The sequence below is a fragment of the Trachemys scripta genome, chromosome 3 (genome assembly GCF_013100865.1).
Source record: "Trachemys scripta elegans isolate TJP31775 chromosome 3, CAS_Tse_1.0, whole genome shotgun sequence".
NCBI classification, from domain to species: domain Eukaryota; kingdom Metazoa; phylum Chordata; order Testudines; family Emydidae; genus Trachemys; species Trachemys scripta.
In genome coordinates, this window is record NC_048300.1 from 129,467,470 (window position 1) to 129,485,833 (window position 18,364).

Consider the following 18,364-nt stretch of genomic DNA (forward strand, 5'->3'; position numbering starts at 1 on the left):
TTCGTGTCTCTATAATTTTGTTTTGCTTCCCCCTTCTGGGATTGCTTTTTGGCTAGTTCTGTCTGTGCGCCGGGTCTAGTTGGACACTGTGCCGCTCTTTGTTTAATATGCTGTTGTTACCTCAATCCCTAGGCAGGACAGGGGGGTAGCATGCGTCCAGAGAATCTAAAAATGTAACTTTCATTCACAGGTTAGAGGGTGGATTTAGAAATCAGACTCCGGCTCACACAACGATGAATTGAGAGAACACACGGAAAAAGTACAAATGCGTTGGGATTTGAACTGTTTGCACGTTTCAATGGACGTAGTAATGTATTAGGGGCTTCTGTTCTGCAGTCCGGGCACTAACATTTAAAGAGGAAGAAGGAAACAATCTAGTTTAGTTTGCAATGGAAAGAGCGCAGAATTTCCCTATTCTTTAAATAAAAACCTGTAACTTCATTTTGGTCATAAAATGTTTGTCTGTGCAGCCGAAATGTGGGTGGAGAATATACGAACATTTATTTTTTCTACCCATTCTCAGCCGCTACTCACCCAGAGATGCAAAAATACACTTTCCATTGTGAGCCTAGTTGAGAAAATGGTGCAACTCGTAAGAGGCTGTTTCTTGATTATTTATTTAAGATTTAATAACATGGTTACCTGTGGCATTGTGTAACAGATCTCTCATCCCAGGAATGCTGTTGTCTTCACAGTGGCACGAAGGAAGTAACCTGTACCTGTTACCCACTGAAGGAGCCGAAGGCCAATCATTTCGGGCATCGGATTGACAGCAGGGAAAAAAAGAGAGGATTATGTCTCTTTTTCGAGAAGCTATGTTTGCAGCATTGAGTAGAAGAAAAGGACAGAATACCTTGATTTGGTTGCTGTGTGGTGCAGGCATTTAGCTCTCTCCGCAGTTACTGGGATTCTCTGAGCTGCATTGGACTTTTCCTATCCATTTGCATTGTTAATGTTATTTTTAAGTGAATATTTTTTTTAAATTATCACTCCTGGTCTTGAATCTTTTTTATGCCATTTAAAGATTTAGAAGAATAACCCTCCGTGTTCAAAAAACAATGTTTGATGCTTCTGGAAGATGAATTGTAATTGAAAGTTTCTCCCCTCTTTGGATGAATCTGGGGAGCTCAAATTGTAAGAAGGAAGGGGGAAAAAAACACAATGAAAGAGAAGTCCAAAAATGCTGCCCGGACTAGACGGGAGAAAGAAAACAGTGAATTTTATGAACTGGCTAAATTACTGCCTTTGCCCTCAGCTATCACCTCTCAGCTGGATAAAGCCTCAATAATCAGACTCACCACCAGCTATTTAAAAATGAGGGTGGTTTTTCCTGAAGGTAGGTGACTTTACTGAAAATGAATATTTGCCCCCATTCTAATTCCAGTCCAGATGATCGTTTACTCTTATGTAAATTTCATCTGGCAGTGTATAATTCCTGAAGGAAGGTGTCCTGTGTTGTCCCTTTTCTCTGCCGTAAATACTTTCACTTCACTTCAGTACATATGGGACATGTTTGGTTGGGGACCAACAGTGCTTTTGTCAACACTTCAAGATACTGAGCTCAGCTGCGTATTCTACTAAAACAAACATGACTTTTTCTTTTCTACTATGTAAGATCTGCATCCCTTGCGAAGCACGTGTATAACAAAAAAGGGCAATCCACCCATATTTATAGCTATATGAAGGGGAGTTAATATATGGGTAAATATTTACATAAGTCTATGCTAAGTCTTAAAGCCTTAGTTCAAGAACTGAACCACAGTTTACAGGTACAACGCTATACAAATAAATAACAAATCCAAATAAACCTTGATTGCATTATGAATGTGGTGTCTCCTGGTCTGAAAGTCATTAGGACAGTTGGGTGATGTTAAATGATCTCTGAAATATTTAATAATAGTTCTACACTCAGAAGAATTGAAAATCCCTGTAACCCTATGAAAATGGGGTCCAAGTTTGGGCCTGATCCTATTCCCATTGAAGTCAATGGCAAACTTTAGGTTGATATCAGTGTAAGAAGGATCAGTCTAGTCTGTTTAGTAAAATCAGGGTTCGGAGTTCTTATATACTTTAAAAAGTCTTGCCGTTAACCAAATCTAGGATTGAAAGTTAATGTTTAAAATGTCTAGATCCGCTGCCAAGCAAAACAAACACCAGGAAAAGTTAAGAGGGACTATTCATCGCTAAAGAGGGACTACACAAAGTTCGCTTGTATCTTGAATCTATTTCTTTTAATGTGAGGGAAAAATTAGTGAAAAAGCCTGCACGAATATTTTATGTAGATTCACCTGAATGGAGTATCCTGTATGTGGAAGAGAAAACTATGAAACGGGAAATTATTTCAATCGAATTAATAACATGACTCACATATACAGCTTGAACAGCTCCCAGGATATTGTATTTTACAAAGGAAGACTGGCTATTTGATCGAATCTGTTTCTATCAGGAGATGGGAAAAGTAGGGCAATAGATTAGTCTTCGCATTTTAAAAAGTCTGATTGAAAATCGAAGTTGTTCGTTATTAAATTATACTTTTAGTGTAAGTATGTGAGGGGTGATATCTATATTTGGATACGGGAAGATTTTTTTTCTGTCAGATTGTTTAAAACTGCTTTTTTTAAAGAAAAAAAAAAACCTCTTGACAGTAACTTCTAATCTATTGCATGTTGAAGTAATTTCCTTAAGCAATAAAATCCATCTCCTAATAACTTGAAACCAAGCGAGGAGATGAATCAAAGCTGTAGCACCTGAAAGGTAACAAAATAAATGAAACTGCACATTCCTATTGTGGCTGTGATTTGCCGGCTTGAATATCATTAGACTAGGCTGCCTTCTGTTTAAAAAGAGATCGAGTTGTCCTTTATACTGTCAACGCGCACTTTATAAAAATAAAGCTATTGCAAACTCTGATGGCCGTGATGTTCCTAAAAGGATTATTAGCAATGATTTGTCAACTCCTGCAGTCTCAGTAGGCTACCTTTCTGCGTGATTTCGAGCAGGTCTCGTCAATTATTGGTGCCTCTGTAGCGGGTTGTTTGATCAGAAGAAGCATATGGTGTTTCTTGTAGGCTGTGAGTAATCATGGGAAGAGAAGAATAGCTGATCCTAGTCCCTCAGTGCCAAAGCAGAATGTTTGAATGCACTAGGGAATTGTGTGGCAAAGTGCACCATAGCCAGAGCTGCTGCTGTCCAAAACATATGCCAATTTGTGCAGAGAGACCAGGGAGGAGGCTAAATGGGTTTTTTAACGCAGCAAACCCCTCAGAGTCTAATTAAAGGCAAACTGAAAGTTAAAATAATAATAAGGAAGCAGGGATCGAAGCTCTTTCCAGTGTAGTTCTCAAAGAGCGCGGATATTGTGTGGGAGAGGGACAGAAACGAGCACACGACCGTTGTGAGGGCTTGATTTTGTAGACAGAGCCACACGGCATATATTCCTCTCTCTCTCTCTCTCTCTCTCTTTATTTGCCCCTCCGTCTGTGTAGGGCAGGCGCAAAACCACCGAAACAGCAGCACAAACGCGCGCGTTGTATTAGCGGTGCTTGTTTCTGCAGCCAGCGCCACGCAGAATATATTCTCCCTCCTGCGTATTTTCTACTGATTCCTTGTGAGTGAGCAAGAATGGCAGGCACGCAGTCCCACACACGCACTGTTGCGCTGAACGCTGCTTGTTTCTGGCGAGATGAATACGGAATAGAGTCTGCTCCTACCTCCAACCCTACGTGTCTGCGTGTGTTTATGCAGGTGTAGAAGCGGGGCCCCGACTTCGGGTACATCGTTTATTTCCCAATTTATTGATGACCTCGAAACTCACCGGCCCTTGAGCAGAGGGAAGCCACTGGTGAGTTCTGCCAGGCCATCAGTAAGGAGTGGTGGGGTCCACCCTTTCCAGTCTGAGTCAGGATCAGTCTAAGTTCGGATCGGAGCTGAGGGACAGTTTTAGGGCAGTTTTGGGAGAAATATGGGGGTCGGTCTCGCCAGCAGAGGCAAGAGTGTGAAATTAACGATGGGATGTGGATAGGAGGCAAAGAAATTATGTACCAGTAGCAAAGGGGTTACTGAAGGAGGTGGCAGGCTACAGAGAGAGGGTATATTTAAAGGTGGGAACCTTCTCATTATATTTCCCCCGGAAGGGAAATGATACAAACTTTTGGGAGCGAGACAGACTACTGACTAAAGCCTACGGATAAGAGGCTCAAGAAGATAGAGAAATAACGTGTCACCTCAAGGCTTTCTACCACAAACCTATTATTTAAATGTCTGGTTGGAATAACTTTACCTGTATCTAACTAACAGTTCTTGTGCAACTACTAAAACAACTGCCCTCTTAAAATAATGAATTCAAATCTATCTGGGCCGTGATTATATGTGAACGGATTAAAATGATTATATGTAGAAAGACATAGATACTATCTGCTCAGGCACAGAGCTGTGCATAGACAGAAAAATAATGTGCGAACATCTTTCTGTGTATAATTCCTTTTGAACAGCTTTTATATGATCAGCATGCAGATACATTTCGGATTCATTATTTTAAGAGAGAAATTGTTTTACGATTAAAATAAAGAGAGTGGGTGGATGGATAAGCATAGCGTTATCATGGTGCAGTTTCCTATGCTTATTTGAAAAATAGGAATAATTGTATATTGAATACAACTCAAATTTCTAATGTAAGAAAGAAAGCGAACATTAAATTACAATAAGCAAAGATTTTAGATGAATTCTTGGCTCTCTGAGCTGTGGCGCAAACGTAGTATTTATCCTCCTTGGTTCATGTTTAAGATACAATTGAATTCTTCAATACCAATAAAAAAGCTTGGTTAAAATACTTAACATTTCCCGTTTTCCCATTCACAAGTCTGCTGTAAATTAAACCTCTCAAGGGGGAACTCTATTATAGTTGAAAACAGCGGCTTGGTCAGCTTGCATCCTTTTGGTCCAGGGAGTTAAACCTCCATGGAGAAGACAAACAGGAGCTTCCAGTGGCCAGCTAACTTTTGGAAGGCCTGCAGTTCTGGTAAATCACTAAGGGGCCGTACCGTGCCATCAATTTTTAAGCACAACTCCATGTTGAATTCAGTAGGGAGTTCTGCTTTTAAAAACAAACCGACGACAAGATATGGCCCTGAAATCGCAATTTACCATTGAAGAGTTGAAACGCCGAGTCTAATACAGCTTTAGAAAATTGTAAGGAGCAAACATCCCCCGTGTAGCAAATAGCTCAAAAAATTTCCTTGATTTTGTGTGTGTGTGTGTGTGTGTGTGTGTGTGTGTGTAAAAATATATTTTTTTCGTAGAAAGAGAACTAGTAGTTTAACATATTTTGATAAGTCCATGCTATTGTCTCGTTGCGAAAATAGTTTAGGAAAACGATCATGAAAATTGTTTGTAGGTAGTCTACACAGAAAGGCGCTTAAATTCACAGACTCAAGCAAAGGGCACTGTTTAAATAAACCTTTACAGAATAATAATGGCTAGCATTTCAATACTGGAATCTTTAATCTTATTTTATTTTAGGGGCTAAACGGCTAACCGAAAACAAAAATCCGTTTCCCACGTGGATAGGTGATTTAATGCTGTTTTTCTTACTGCTAGGGGAAATGATTGAGCATTAGGTTTCAATGTTTATTTTCTTACAGAAGTTTTTCTCATTTAAAAGCCTTTAAGCTTCAGTTTACTCTCCAGGCTGCCTCTCTGTGTTTAATTCTAGTTTTGAGTGGATTTAAAATGTGAAGTGCAGAACTAAACTTCTTGCATAACAGTTGCAAAAGCAGATTTGTGTGCCAGAAAGCGCACATCAGATCAATGGTGAAATATTTTCTTCAGCAACACCCCCTCTCTTTTGCTAATAAAAATTGGTTTAAAAAAAAAAAAACTCGGCGGATGCTTTTCAGCATTCATATGAATACCATGTGAAATAGCGATTTGGTACAATCGTTGTCAGGATAGCTACCTGTGAACAAAATAACTTTGATTTGGATTATTTGATAATACCGACCTGCATGAAATTCCAAAATTGTGGCTGCCGTTTTAGTTTGGCATTGCAGATCGTGGCTTACATTGTAAAGTGTCATTACATTGCCGTGTGTGTGTGTGTGTGTGTTAGAAGCAAAATGCTGGTATTTTGTTGTGTAGTGAATCAGCGCAGGTAGCATTTCTCTGTTCCCCTAGCATTGATGCTTATGTAGGGACTATTTCTTTAGGGAATAAATACGAATATTAACTAAATCTTTGTTTCAAATGAACGCATTTGGTTTATCGGGCTAATAATTTTTTAGAAAGCTTTGGTAATGGCATCCGCAGACACTTCGAAATGAGCAGCAATTTTTTGTAGAAACGTTTTCATTTCATCTGGACCCTCCAAGGAAGAATTGATGCTTATTCGCAGTCTCAAATGTCTGGGATTTTAGTTATCGTTGACTAGTACCTGTAGGATTAACTAAGAAATCATCTATGTCAGGGCTACGCTAGGAGGTAGCAAAACAGGCCATGGATAGTAAACCAATTAAACGGTTAATAAACTCAGGTTGATTCCTGCATGCAACACCCTGTGCCTTTTTTGTTTTGTAGGGCGGGTGGGGTTTTACCTTTGAGAGTGGGAGAAATGACCCTCTGGTTAGCTGGTCTTCCCCCAAAGAAACTACAGTAAGAGAGAAGAAAGTAGCCCTGCTGGTGCGGGGCGATGAGGAAGCACGAAAGGTGCTGCTTTAGGAGCTGCATACGGACTCTGGGGTGAAATGCCTGTGCACTTATAAAGCTTTATGAGGGGCTTCACCTGGCCGGCTGCATGGAGGCAACATATGGGGAAGGGAAGGTGCTGCTGCTTACATGAGTGGGCCACGCACTTTGCTCCGGCGAACTGCGCTGCGCCCTGGGCTTCCGGGCCCCTAGCTCAGCCTTCTTCCTGTTCGCACACAGCCTTTCGCACCCATTTGTAGCGTCCCGCTGCAAAGACGCTGAGACTCCGGATGCCAAACAGCGGGCAATTGGGAATTCCCTCGAGCTTGAGCTTCACTTGTAATGGCTGCCTGTGTCATTTCATTTCCCTGGATATGTGAGTGAGTGTGCTGCCCGTCAGGTTTGCAGAGGAAAACAAATCCGAAGCAAGAACATTAGGTGCCCAAAGAGAACAGCACAAATCGAATTCAGGTGTGCTGTGCTCTCCTCACTATTAAAATGTTCGTTTAATTACATCATATCATTTTGTTGGGCCTGATTTGCAGTCCTCCCCCAAGCAAAAAATGACCTATTGAGGTCCCTTCCGGTCCTACACTTCTATGAAAAAAGCAGCCCTTTTGAGGTCAGTGGGCGAGTCCACTGAATGTATTTATTTATTTTCCCAGAGTAAGGACCACAGGCTAGATGGATCCTATTCTGTAGTCTTTATTTAGGCAAAACTCCCTATTAACTCCATGAGACATTTGCCAGGGTAGGCGGTGCAGGATCTGGTCGAGGGTTGAAGACTAGATAGATATATATTATTCAGTGTAAGTACAGAAAATCAGAATCAAGACCTGCCTGAGGCAAAAGCGCCTGCTGATTTCAAGAAAAGTTTTGCCTGAATAAAGATGGCAGAATTGGAGCACACTGCTATAAAATAATTTCAGTATTTCTATTCGAACTGTATGTTTGGTCCTATTTTAAATAGGTTTAACATATCGCTGGTTTATTTATATGGCTGTAGACCCCCACATCTAACTAAATATATATTTAGTGCACATTTTTATGAGGAGGGTTGTGCTGGCATTGCTTAATTTTGTACTCAGCATTACAGACTTCCAGAGCGCAGCCTGGAAATGCATTCCCCACCAAAGGCCAAACACTCTTACAAAGTTTAGTGTAAACGAGGATAAAGGGCATAACAAAACGGTGCCTAATTTTTCAGGTAGTGACCAGCACCACTCCTCTGAAAACAAAACTCCTTCAGGCGTCTGAGAATGGGAACTTCAAAACGGAAGCATTCACAACCCCTAGTCACCCCTTAACCATTGTTTTTACTGGTCTGAGAGTGATTTCCAAACGGGAACGCAAAGTTGGTTGGTTGGTTGTTTTCTCTCCGGTGAATCCGGATTGTATGACCCATAGTTTATTGGGGAAATAATCATTTCAAAAGCCAGCAAGTGAAAACAAAACCGATAAGGGCTTGCATCTCCAGCCAACCCCTCTTCACTACTCCCAAACAAAGGAAGGGGAAGAGGGTAGCGAGTGTTTCAGAGCTGCAGATACACACAGAGAGCTTCCTGGCCTAGCAGATCTGCCAGTGCTAAAGAGGTGGCTGTGCCTTTTGGAATCACATTCTTCCTACCCCTCTCCCCGTTTGTTTAATTAATTTTATTTTTCCTAGATCAAATTAGAAACTATTGGAAGGGATACCTCCTTCCATTCCTTTGCCACCGTTGGATGGCAAATAAGCGCCCGGGTATTGCAGCCAAAATGCTATTGGGCAGAAACTACACTGTATGTATCAGCCCAGTTTTGCCCCTGGTTGCTAGCATTAAGGACTGAATCAATCGAATGGTGGGGGTGGATATGGTTAGATCAAAGCTGTTGGTTCTTAAAGCGTTGGGGAGGGAAGTGTCCGTGTGAACTCCAGTGGTCTGGCGGTGTATGGATGGAAATGAAACATTTTAAAGCCCAGAAAGGTCCCTTGTGATTCAGCTGATGTGGCTAATGCACTGACACCAGAAAAGGCAAAGAAACGTTTTCTGTGGCCTTTAATTTGTGAACGTTAAATGCATTTCCACAGAGAAGTTATTAAAATAAAGAATGAGTCAGCGTCCTCAGTCCCAAACATGGTAGCGTCCTATGATATATTCCTGCAAAGCGCTGAAACTGGTTTAATAGCCGAAGCAACATTCCAGGTTGGCTAGAACGCCTTCTTCTCTCTCCTAAAGATGGGCAGTTCCTTGTAGCCTAAATTGTTTATCTTCTTATAAGAAATAACCTCGAGTGGAGGAGGCTGTTATGTAGGGGCTATAACCTATATTTTGTCAAGAGTAGAAAATTCATTCCGAAGGAAAAGCTCGATCAATTTATTTTTGCTGCTTGCAATAACACAGCTGGATGATGCCTTGAGCCCACGCTAGACTGTGGCTCATCATTCATTCGCCAAGAACTGGCCTAAATGGTGCCTGTGGGATTAGGTCAATTTTAGTGGATCTACTTCGCCTCATTTGGTTACTAATTGGTTTCTTGTTTTATAAATCGAAATCTCATTTTCAGGAAATTACAAAGCCCATGCAGCCAGTCCATTGAGGTAATCCGTGGGTCAGGGGGTATTTTAATACAATGCATCAGGTATAAAGCAACAGTAAAACTTCGCCTAGATTTTCAAATGAAATGTGAGCCAGCTAGCGCTTTAGATCCATAATAGATACATCCCTTCTAAGGCTACTTATGTAAATATGATAAACCAGACTTTGATGGAGGTGGGGGGCTCAGGGAGGAAAGCAAATTTTATCTACTAAGGTTAATGTGGCATATCTTGGAAATCTTCCAAAATAGATTATGTTTTGCTTTGTTTTCGGCCACTTTAGCTGGGAAAATCCTTTGCCTAAAAGCGCTTTAGTTATCCTTCCCCTCACAAAGCTGCTTGTTTCTATTCCAAACCTATTATTCTGTTCGCCTCTCCAAATTACAAGAGAATCTTTAGATCTTGTTTCCAGTGTAATCCTGAAGCGAAAAGGAAGCTGATTTCCTTGTTTTGTTTTAAATAGACAATCAAAGGATTTGTAGAATTTTCTGCGGTAGGTCAAGTGCAAGAAATCACAGTTTACCCCCCTCGCTAAAAGAAAATTGGGTGTTAAAACGAATAGACAGGCAGATAAAAAAAAGTTACATCAATGAAGAGTTTTTTTCTGCACAACCCTTTAAAAACAGAATTTTAAAGGGCATCAGGATAGCAATGGGCTGGGGTGGTCGGAAGGATTGGCAATGAATAAAAATAGTCTCTAACTTGAAAGCACTGAAACACCTGGAAAATACAAAGAGCTGTCTCATATTGTGGGGTTTCGAAAAGCCGGTTCTGGTAGACAAGTGAAAACATTTAATTATAAAACATTAACTTAGACACAGCTAAACAGCGAAAGGTTTCCACCTGACACATAAAAAAAGGAGTGCAATGCTCCGTGAAAAAAAGTTAACCTGTAATGTAGATGGGCTATTCATTAACCCGCAAGGGTAGGGCTATTTTCCCTTTTAGGAGCAGCATAATTAGACCCGTTAACTCGGATTAATAAACAACTTAGAACCTAGGCAAGGAATTCAGCCGCTGTATTAAATACAGAAATCCGTCTTCCTGATACTCCGGGTAGGACATTTTATGCAAAGTGGTGCTTTTTTCTCACTTTAATAGGCTTTATTGTTAAGCACAACCAAACCAAACCTTCGAAACGTGTACTTAATCAAAATTTCATAGGGGAATTTTCGGTCTTTCTCTGGAAACGATGCAACCTTTGCAGGATAATGTTAGTGCTTGTTAATTTCAAGAGGAAATGTGGTGCCTGTTAATTTGACCACGCGCTTTCCACGGTGTATATGCTTTCTAGTATCTTCCCCGCCACCGTCTCATGAATGAAATCGTTTACTACTGCGTTTGGGTAGTAAAAAGGGTTAGAAGTCAGTGCGTCTGTGGCTCGCTTGCTGTCTAACGGGGAGATGGGATGATTGCTTTCGGGGGCAGCACAATTGTCAATTATTATAGAAGCGCGTAAGGTGCAGACTTCTCCCATAACCCTTTACCTCGGGGCTCTGGAAAGTCACTGGGAACCTGCTATTGAGCAGAAGGAACTAATCCCAAGGACCCTGCTGCCGGCCGGCATTTGGCGAGATGAAGGATCAGGGGATAGAGGCAGAGGTATATGTATTGGGGGGCGGGGGAAAGGCAGTCTATTGAGGCCCCTGGCCGAGGGAGAATTGAGGAGAGGAGGGGTATTACCCCGTTTGCAGGGGAGGCGAGAAAAGCGTAGAGGCAGAAAGGAGAAGAGAGATGCTGGCATGGGGAAGAGGGGAGGGATGTAAACAGAAGAGGAAGAAGTGGAGATTTAAGGAGAGAGACTCTTGTGGAGAACTGAGAAGGGGGTAGAGAGAGACGGTGAGCGAGGAGGGGCTGGCGCTGCTAAAAGCTCTGGCCTATTGAAGGAGGGATGGAGAGGAGAAATGGGGGAAAGGATGGCTGAAGAGAGAGAGAGAGAGACAGAGAATGCACGGCCTGAGAGTGGGCGCTTCAGTGTTTGAATAGCGGTAGAGAAATCGTTAGCTTTATTTAGACGTGTAAACACCCAGGTGAGCCCGGTCAATACTGAGAGGGAGTTAACTGCTCCACATCGCCTCCATTCCCATCCCTTGTTTGTTTGCATCTGAATAAACGAAAAACAAGCCGCGAGGAGTTTATAAAGGGCTAATTCTGCGGGAGGCTGTCCCTGCTTGGACCCGGTGTTCGCCTCATGGCGGTTTGCTCTGCGCAGCCATCAATCACTTTTTTTTTATTCACTGCTAAGCCTTGTTTAATGGTGTAAGCATAAAAGGTTTTAATCGCTAAATTGAAATTATTTCAGCAACAGCATTGTTAAACTGTTTATGGGTAATGCCTTTTAACTCCGGCACAGTCCGTTCCATCCGGCTCCTTTCCCTGGCCTTTTGCATATAGGAAAACAAGCACACATTGAAACATTAGCCACGTCCGGGGATATTCCTTGTTGAATCCAACTAGACGGAGTATTTGGAAGCAGATCATTCACAGTGAAGAGAGTTCATTCCTTCAATGGGAGAGAGAGGGCCTTGCATGTCGTGGGGAAGAGGGTTTGATTGGGAAGAGAGGAGCTGGTACCTTGGTTAGTGAGTGACTCCGACCGCTTCGGAAGTACATTTATGCACTGTCTGGTGCTGTCGCGACACTGCAGCTATGGAAAGAAGTCGAGAAAGGTAGTTTACTTTTAGTGGCATACGTTAAAGTGGAAATAAATTTTAATAAAATGCAGGGACCCGATCTTGCATCCCTGGAGCACCCAAAAGCTCCTATTGAAGTCGATAGATAGATGAGGAATGAAGGATCGGGGCCTTATTCGGGATTTACACCATATCGCTGATCAAATCAGAAAGTTATCTTGATGGCCAGGGTTACATTTTAAAGCCAACCCAATATATAGCCTGGTCTACATATTCAGCTTGTTAATTTCTTGGGAGGTTGTGCACAAACAAAACAAAACATTCGTTTCTGGAAGAGTCGGCAAACACACGAAATAAAATACTCACATACCTGAGTTATCCTTCTCTAATCGAATAATACTGAATAACAGCAATGCTGTATTTCATTGGCTTTACAACACTTAAATCGTTCTGAACTGCATTCAAGTCCTGTTAACCGCATCATTCTGTTGAAATTAAATATTTCTTTTTGGGTCTCATTTTGATACCTCGCAATGTTGTTCTGTAATTTTTCAATGAGGTCAGAAGCAAAGATATTGTACTACCTTTTCTTCCGGGAAGCTACTTTCTTAGGGTGACCAGACAGCAAGTGTGAAAAATCGGAACAGGGGGTGGGGAGTAATAGGAGCCCGTATAAAAAAAAGCCCCAAATATCGGGACTGTCCCTATACAATCAGGACATCTGGTTACCCTATACTTTCTAGAAGCCATTGTCCAGGTTGAATAGCGTTTTATCTGGAGCCGGTTCCCTGGCTTAGTTGAGTTCACTCAGTTCTTATTAATGAATTTTACTGGTAATTCCAACATAGATATCCCCTCCCCAAACAGGAATTAGATTTTAAAATACTCAACAAGGGAATTATTTCCGCTTATTCAACTACTAGAAAACGTTTTAAAGTGTTTGGTTTTCTTTGTTTTAGTTTCAAATAAACCATCCCTGACTGGCCAATGAGAATTTGTATCTTGTCGTCTCACTTTAATTTTTGTGTGTCTTAAATAAACAGGACTTGGCGAAGCCTGGGGCCATACTAGTCGAACCAGCCCTTTGGATAATGTTGGACGGGAGCTGGGATCCCATCTTTTGCAGGTACTGGCCTGGAAACGCAAGCCATTTGGTATTAATGATTAAAGAGATCGTACCATATTCTGAGCTTTTAATTATTCCCTTGTCTAATCTTTAACTGTTCACGTGCTTCACAAAAGGAGAGTCCAGAATTGTGAACAGTGTGGTGGAATTTATCTGTCACGATCCTTTGCCTCTATCACGGTACAATGGGTTGCGCAGCGCCTCTCAACTTGCTGGAGGCCATTCTATGTGTCCGAAGGAGAAAGTGGTAGCTTGATTTGGTCCCTAATCTCAACAGCCTTGTCAGTCAGCAGGGTGAAAAGATTTGTGAGTGTAGTTGTCTTGTTCTGAGAAATCTGCTGAGCACAAACACGTGTCTTTAAAGTGGTGCAAGGTGACAAGAAAAGTGGGAGAAACCGTAGAGAGGATTCAGGGGGCTATTTTGAGGAGTACATTTTATATGTACAGGTGCCGCAAACGGTTAGAAAGCCTTGATCCCATGGTAGTTAGAATAAACATTGATTAATTAAAGACACAGAAAACATTAATTCAGCTATGACACAATTGAAAACTCACTGTTGCCTAAAGGATTAACAAAGGAATATTAGTGATTACAATCCTAGCTATTCAGGCATTTGGTACTGTGGGGTCTTGCAGCATTTTATACCCGCCTCTAATAAACAGAGGCCTGTTCTGCTCTCAGTGCACACAAATAACGCTTATTAAATCTATCTATCTATCTAATCTTAACAAGCCTTTTACATAGTTCTGTCCGTTTCAAACGTTATTTACATTGTGGAGAGTTTTAGATCGTTCCTTGCTCGCTGTAATCTCTTAAGCAAATATGTAAGAATTAAAATCTCTACTGAAATCGTAGATGGGGGATGGAAGTGTTCAGTATTTCTCCAGTGGGAACGGTCAGCAAAGCCCAGGCTGGGAGCTTCTGTTCTTGCTGCTTTGGAGTCTTAGGTTGATTCATTGTCACATTTTATTACAGAGCCATTTCAAACAGGTCCCCTGTTTTGAGGTGCGTTATGTTCATATCCTGGCCCCGTTAAGCGGATCTATTGAAATGATGTTCCAGCTTCCTCCCACCCTCCAACTCTTTTAGTAATGAAAGCCAGGCTGGAATCCCCGATCTGCTAAATCAATCCCAGGCACACGTAGTTCACAGATATGTGGTGTCTTCTTTTCCTTGTAGACGTTGGATGGCTTCATATTTGTTGTGGCTCCAGACGGCAAGATCATGTACATTTCAGAGACGGCCTCCGTTCATCTGGGTTTATCACAGGTAAGTGGACAGGTTGCCCATTAACGGCTTATACGTGCGTGTGACATAATTCCCCTATCTATATCCCTGTATTTTCCAGAGGAGATGTACAGCTGCCTCTAAGCGATTTGCTTAAACCGGAGCTAGTGTGAATGGCAACACAGACAAAGCCAGGACACTGTAATTGTCTGTATGTTTATAGAGCTGTACCACTGGAGCAGATGGCCGCACATCTAGCACCAGCTACATACGCACGCTATGTCAATGGCGAGAAAGATGAAATCCTCCTCTTCCTTCACAGGTAGAGCTGACCGGAAATAGCATTTACGAATACATCCACCCTGCTGATCACGATGAGATGACCGCGGTGCTCACAGCTCACCAGCCCTACCACTCTCACTTCGTGCAGGGTAAAGTACATTCTCTCTCCCGGCTTGGCCTCAGCGCCTGTGCGGATGTGGGTTCTGCATTGGAAGCGAAGCCATCAGGTGCCACCAGGCCCCGCTGCCCTTTTCTCACTGGTGCCTCTGCCTTTTCCCCTAGAGTATGAGATCGAGCGCTCCTTTTTCCTAAGGATGAAGTGCGTCTTGGCTAAGAGGAATGCGGGGCTGACCTGCGGGGGCTACAAGGTGCGTGAACAGGAGTCACCAGAGGTTCCTGCTCAGAAGGATGGGAAGTGCATGTTAGAGAATGTCTGTGCTTGGCTAGGCCGCTGGGTCTTGCGGTGTGAAAGCAGGGGACTAGCAGTCAGAATGAGACCTCAGCCCATTTGAGCGATTTCAGCGGGCAGGACGTTTCTAAAGTGTGGGTTTCGTGTTCAGGCCCAGAGTTTCTCTTCGGGTTGCAGATACATGAACACACACCACAAAGCCAAACTTAGCCAAATCCCCCAAGTTTTGCCAGAATTTGTAGTAGAAACCAAGCAAAACCCACTGAAGTTCCCCTGTTTCTGTGGAAACTGTGAGCTGACCCATTGGAAACCTTTGGGCGAACTTGGATGGACTTTTAAAAAAGTTTGTAAAGGCTCTTCAAATTAGGTGAAGTTCTCCTAGTCTAAGGTCCTGTCAGGTATCTCCTCCGAGTCTTAGTTTTAGGTACCTCTGTTCAGGACTCCTGGGTTCTATGTCTCACAAACATTTTATGTGACGTTTGCCTCTCAGCATCTCTCTTTGCGTCAGCCGACTCTTCCGTAAAATGGGGAAGAATAATGATTGTGAAACTAAATTCATTAATACACATACATCGCTCTGAGTTCCTGCAGGAAAAAGGCATTATAATAAAGTATTATTATAACATCAAAATATATATACTATGTATATGTGTGAAATGTGTATAAATCTATATCCACATACATATACCATACACATATGGTGTCTAATACATATCTATGTAACGAACACCTTACACATATTTATTTACGTATATACACGCACCTAATCTACACTCACATACATCTTGTGTGGGTGAAATTACAAAGATCAGTTGTGAACAATCTGGCACCACTTCGTCTTTCTGACTGTTGCAATGTTTAGAGGAATAATAAAAGCATAGCTAGGCCTTGATCCCAATCCCACTTGAATCCCTGGAACAGCCCCCACTGACTTCGATGGGTTTGGATCAGGTCCTGATTGCTGAATTGTTCTATAGGGAAAAGAATCTCTCTCTGTCCAGGACCATGGTAACAGGCAAATTCCTATGACACTGCGCTGCTCTCCAGTAGGCTGTATATTTTGGGTGCCGGCCACCTTTAAGGTGCCCACCCGTGTAGTATGTGTGTTTTCAAGCGCGAGCGATTTCCCTGATGTACGCAGGGCGTGACGTGTCCCTGTCTTGTGTCTGGCAGGTCATTCATTGCAGCGGCTACCTGAAGATCCGCCAGTACAGCCTGGACATGTCCCCCTTCGATGGCTGCTACCAGAACGTTGGCTTGGTCGCTGTTGGCCACTCGCTACCTCCCAGCGCAGTGACAGAAATCAAGCTGCACAGCAATATGTTCATGTTCCGGGCCAGCCTGGACATGAAGCTCATCTTCTTAGATTCCAGGTAGCCGGTTTGCTTTTTAAACTCAGGCTCCGGCCCCGCTCTTTCCTGTCCGGCTTCGCTCTCTGCCCGGTCACTTATTGGTGAATGCTTCTGGCTCTCTCTTCCACAGGGTGGCTGAGCTGACGGGTTACGAGCCGCAGGACCTGATAGAGAAGACCCTTTACCACCACGTCCATGGCTGTGACACTTTCCACTTGCGCTGCGCTCACCATTTGTGTAAGGAGTCCTGTTTGCTAAAGCACAAGGGAGTAACCGCCTCCTCCCCCCCCCGCCCCCAGGACAGCTGCTCTGAGGCCTGATGTTAGCCTTCTCCCTCTAAACCCGGACTTATTTGATTTACACCTAGGACGAAATCGGGGCTGGGTGGGGAGTGGACAAGGAGCAGTTGCATTGGGTCTCTAACTCACCGATGCTTTCCCTCAGCAACCCGTTATGAGGAAAGAACTAAAGCGATCAAATCTCAGACATTTCAGTTGGGAATCTTTTCCCGGCTCCAAAAGGGCCTGCCAGTAAAATCCAGACTCCCTTTCTCCAGCCTCGCAATGCCACACGAATCTTATGTACACATTTCTTTGGAACAGTCATATTCCGAGTCGTAGATCCGGTTTTTATTTCAATATCACGCTGACATTAATACACGGGGGGGGAGGTGAATGAATGAAAAAGATATTCGTTTCCTGTAAGTTTTCTTCCCATTTATAGAAAATGTAACGGGCACAAGTAGACGCAAAACCCATTTTAAATATTCTTTATCAGAAAAAAATATCCCCCCCCCGCAGTAGTGGACTGTGCATTATTATTTATTATTGTGAAACAGTTAGTGGCATGTAGTTTCCTTTGCACTCTGTGAACATTGTTTTTTTTTGTTAATGTGCTGACATGAATTGGTTACCCCGGAGACACATAAGTGATGGGATCAGTTGTTGTTTGGAAATTTCCGGACATGAATTTATCTGCACTAAGCCCGCACCTCTGATGTCAGTGGGAGCTTTCTCATTAACTTCAGTGGGCGCGGGATCGTTGTCACCAAGACACACACACACACACACAGCGTTCGGATCTGTATTTTTGCCTTTGCACCCGTTTGCCCTGAGCCAGCTTCCTTGAGAAGTAGCTGTAGCCCTTTATCTGAGCTCCCGCTAACAAAAGCAACTTGGGCTTCCCCAGTGAGTGGTAACCCTTCTCGGGGCGGGGGCATGCAAGGAGCAGCAGTACTCCACTGAGGTCCTTTTCTTTCCTTTCCTTCTTTTGTATCTTCCGCAGTGCTCGTGAAAGGGCAGGTGACCACCAAATACTACCGCTTCCTGGCCAAGCACGGCGGCTGGGTGTGGGTGCAGAGTTATGCCACCATCGTGCACAATAGCAGGTCCTCGCGGCCACACTGCATAGTCAGCGTCAACTACGTCCTCACGTAAGTGAGCCCAGGGGCTGCTCTAAACTATGCGGAGCGAGGCGCGCCAGACGGGAAAGGCCTTGTGGAAACGCAGGGATAAAAAGGGGCCCTGCCCCACCACAGCGAAGCGCGTTGCTTGGAACAGACCTAGCTCCACAATCTCTCCCTTCCTCTTAGCCTAGGTCTGCTAAATCCGCTCACTGCTGCAACTGACCAGAGCAGACACACCTGGTTGGCTGGGAAACCCAGGGAGCACTTTCATCTCGATGAAAGATTCCCGTCTGACTTTTCTTTTTTCCCTCTTTCGCTAGGGAAAAGATTTAGAGGTTTGTCGCCCACATATTCGGCTCCCTCTCGCTCTCTTTTTACAGTTTAAATGTACCCAGCTTTAAATAAAATTTAATGCAGCGTCAGAAAAAAAAGGGTTGAATGTACGGAGTTATTTATACTTAACAAACAGGACATCTGTTTTTCTTTTCAAAAATCTGGGGTTTGAAGTTCTTAATATCATCCAGAGTCTCTATCAAAGCTCTGAGATTTCTTTTTTGTTCCGAGAGAGTGAGCCTTATATTGAACCACAAAGAAAGTTTAAGTGACCAGAAGGTTCTCAGTTTAACCTATCCCACCTCCCCCAAGGCAAAAAGGTTCAGAGTTAATGCTGAAAATC

The 18,364-nt window shown here is 43.0% G+C and overlaps 1 protein-coding gene across 1 annotated transcript in view; it reads left to right on the plus strand.

The window, feature by feature from the left end:
* Positions 1 to 897: 897 nt before the first annotated feature.
* The window catches only part of SIM1 (SIM bHLH transcription factor 1), a 59,298-nt gene continuing 41,831 nt past the window's right edge, over positions 898 to 18,364 (plus strand). Inside the window, exons 1-8 of the mRNA XM_034765981.1 lie at positions 898 to 1,336; positions 12,930 to 13,012; positions 14,193 to 14,282; positions 14,563 to 14,671; positions 14,805 to 14,890; positions 16,105 to 16,304; positions 16,414 to 16,520; positions 17,568 to 17,715. Of these exons, the coding sequence (XP_034621872.1) occupies positions 1,162 to 1,336; positions 12,930 to 13,012; positions 14,193 to 14,282; positions 14,563 to 14,671; positions 14,805 to 14,890; positions 16,105 to 16,304; positions 16,414 to 16,520; positions 17,568 to 17,715 (998 nt within the window). The 5' untranslated portion in view covers positions 898 to 1,161. The remainder of the gene's footprint in view (positions 1,337 to 12,929; positions 13,013 to 14,192; positions 14,283 to 14,562; positions 14,672 to 14,804; positions 14,891 to 16,104; positions 16,305 to 16,413; positions 16,521 to 17,567; positions 17,716 to 18,364) is intronic.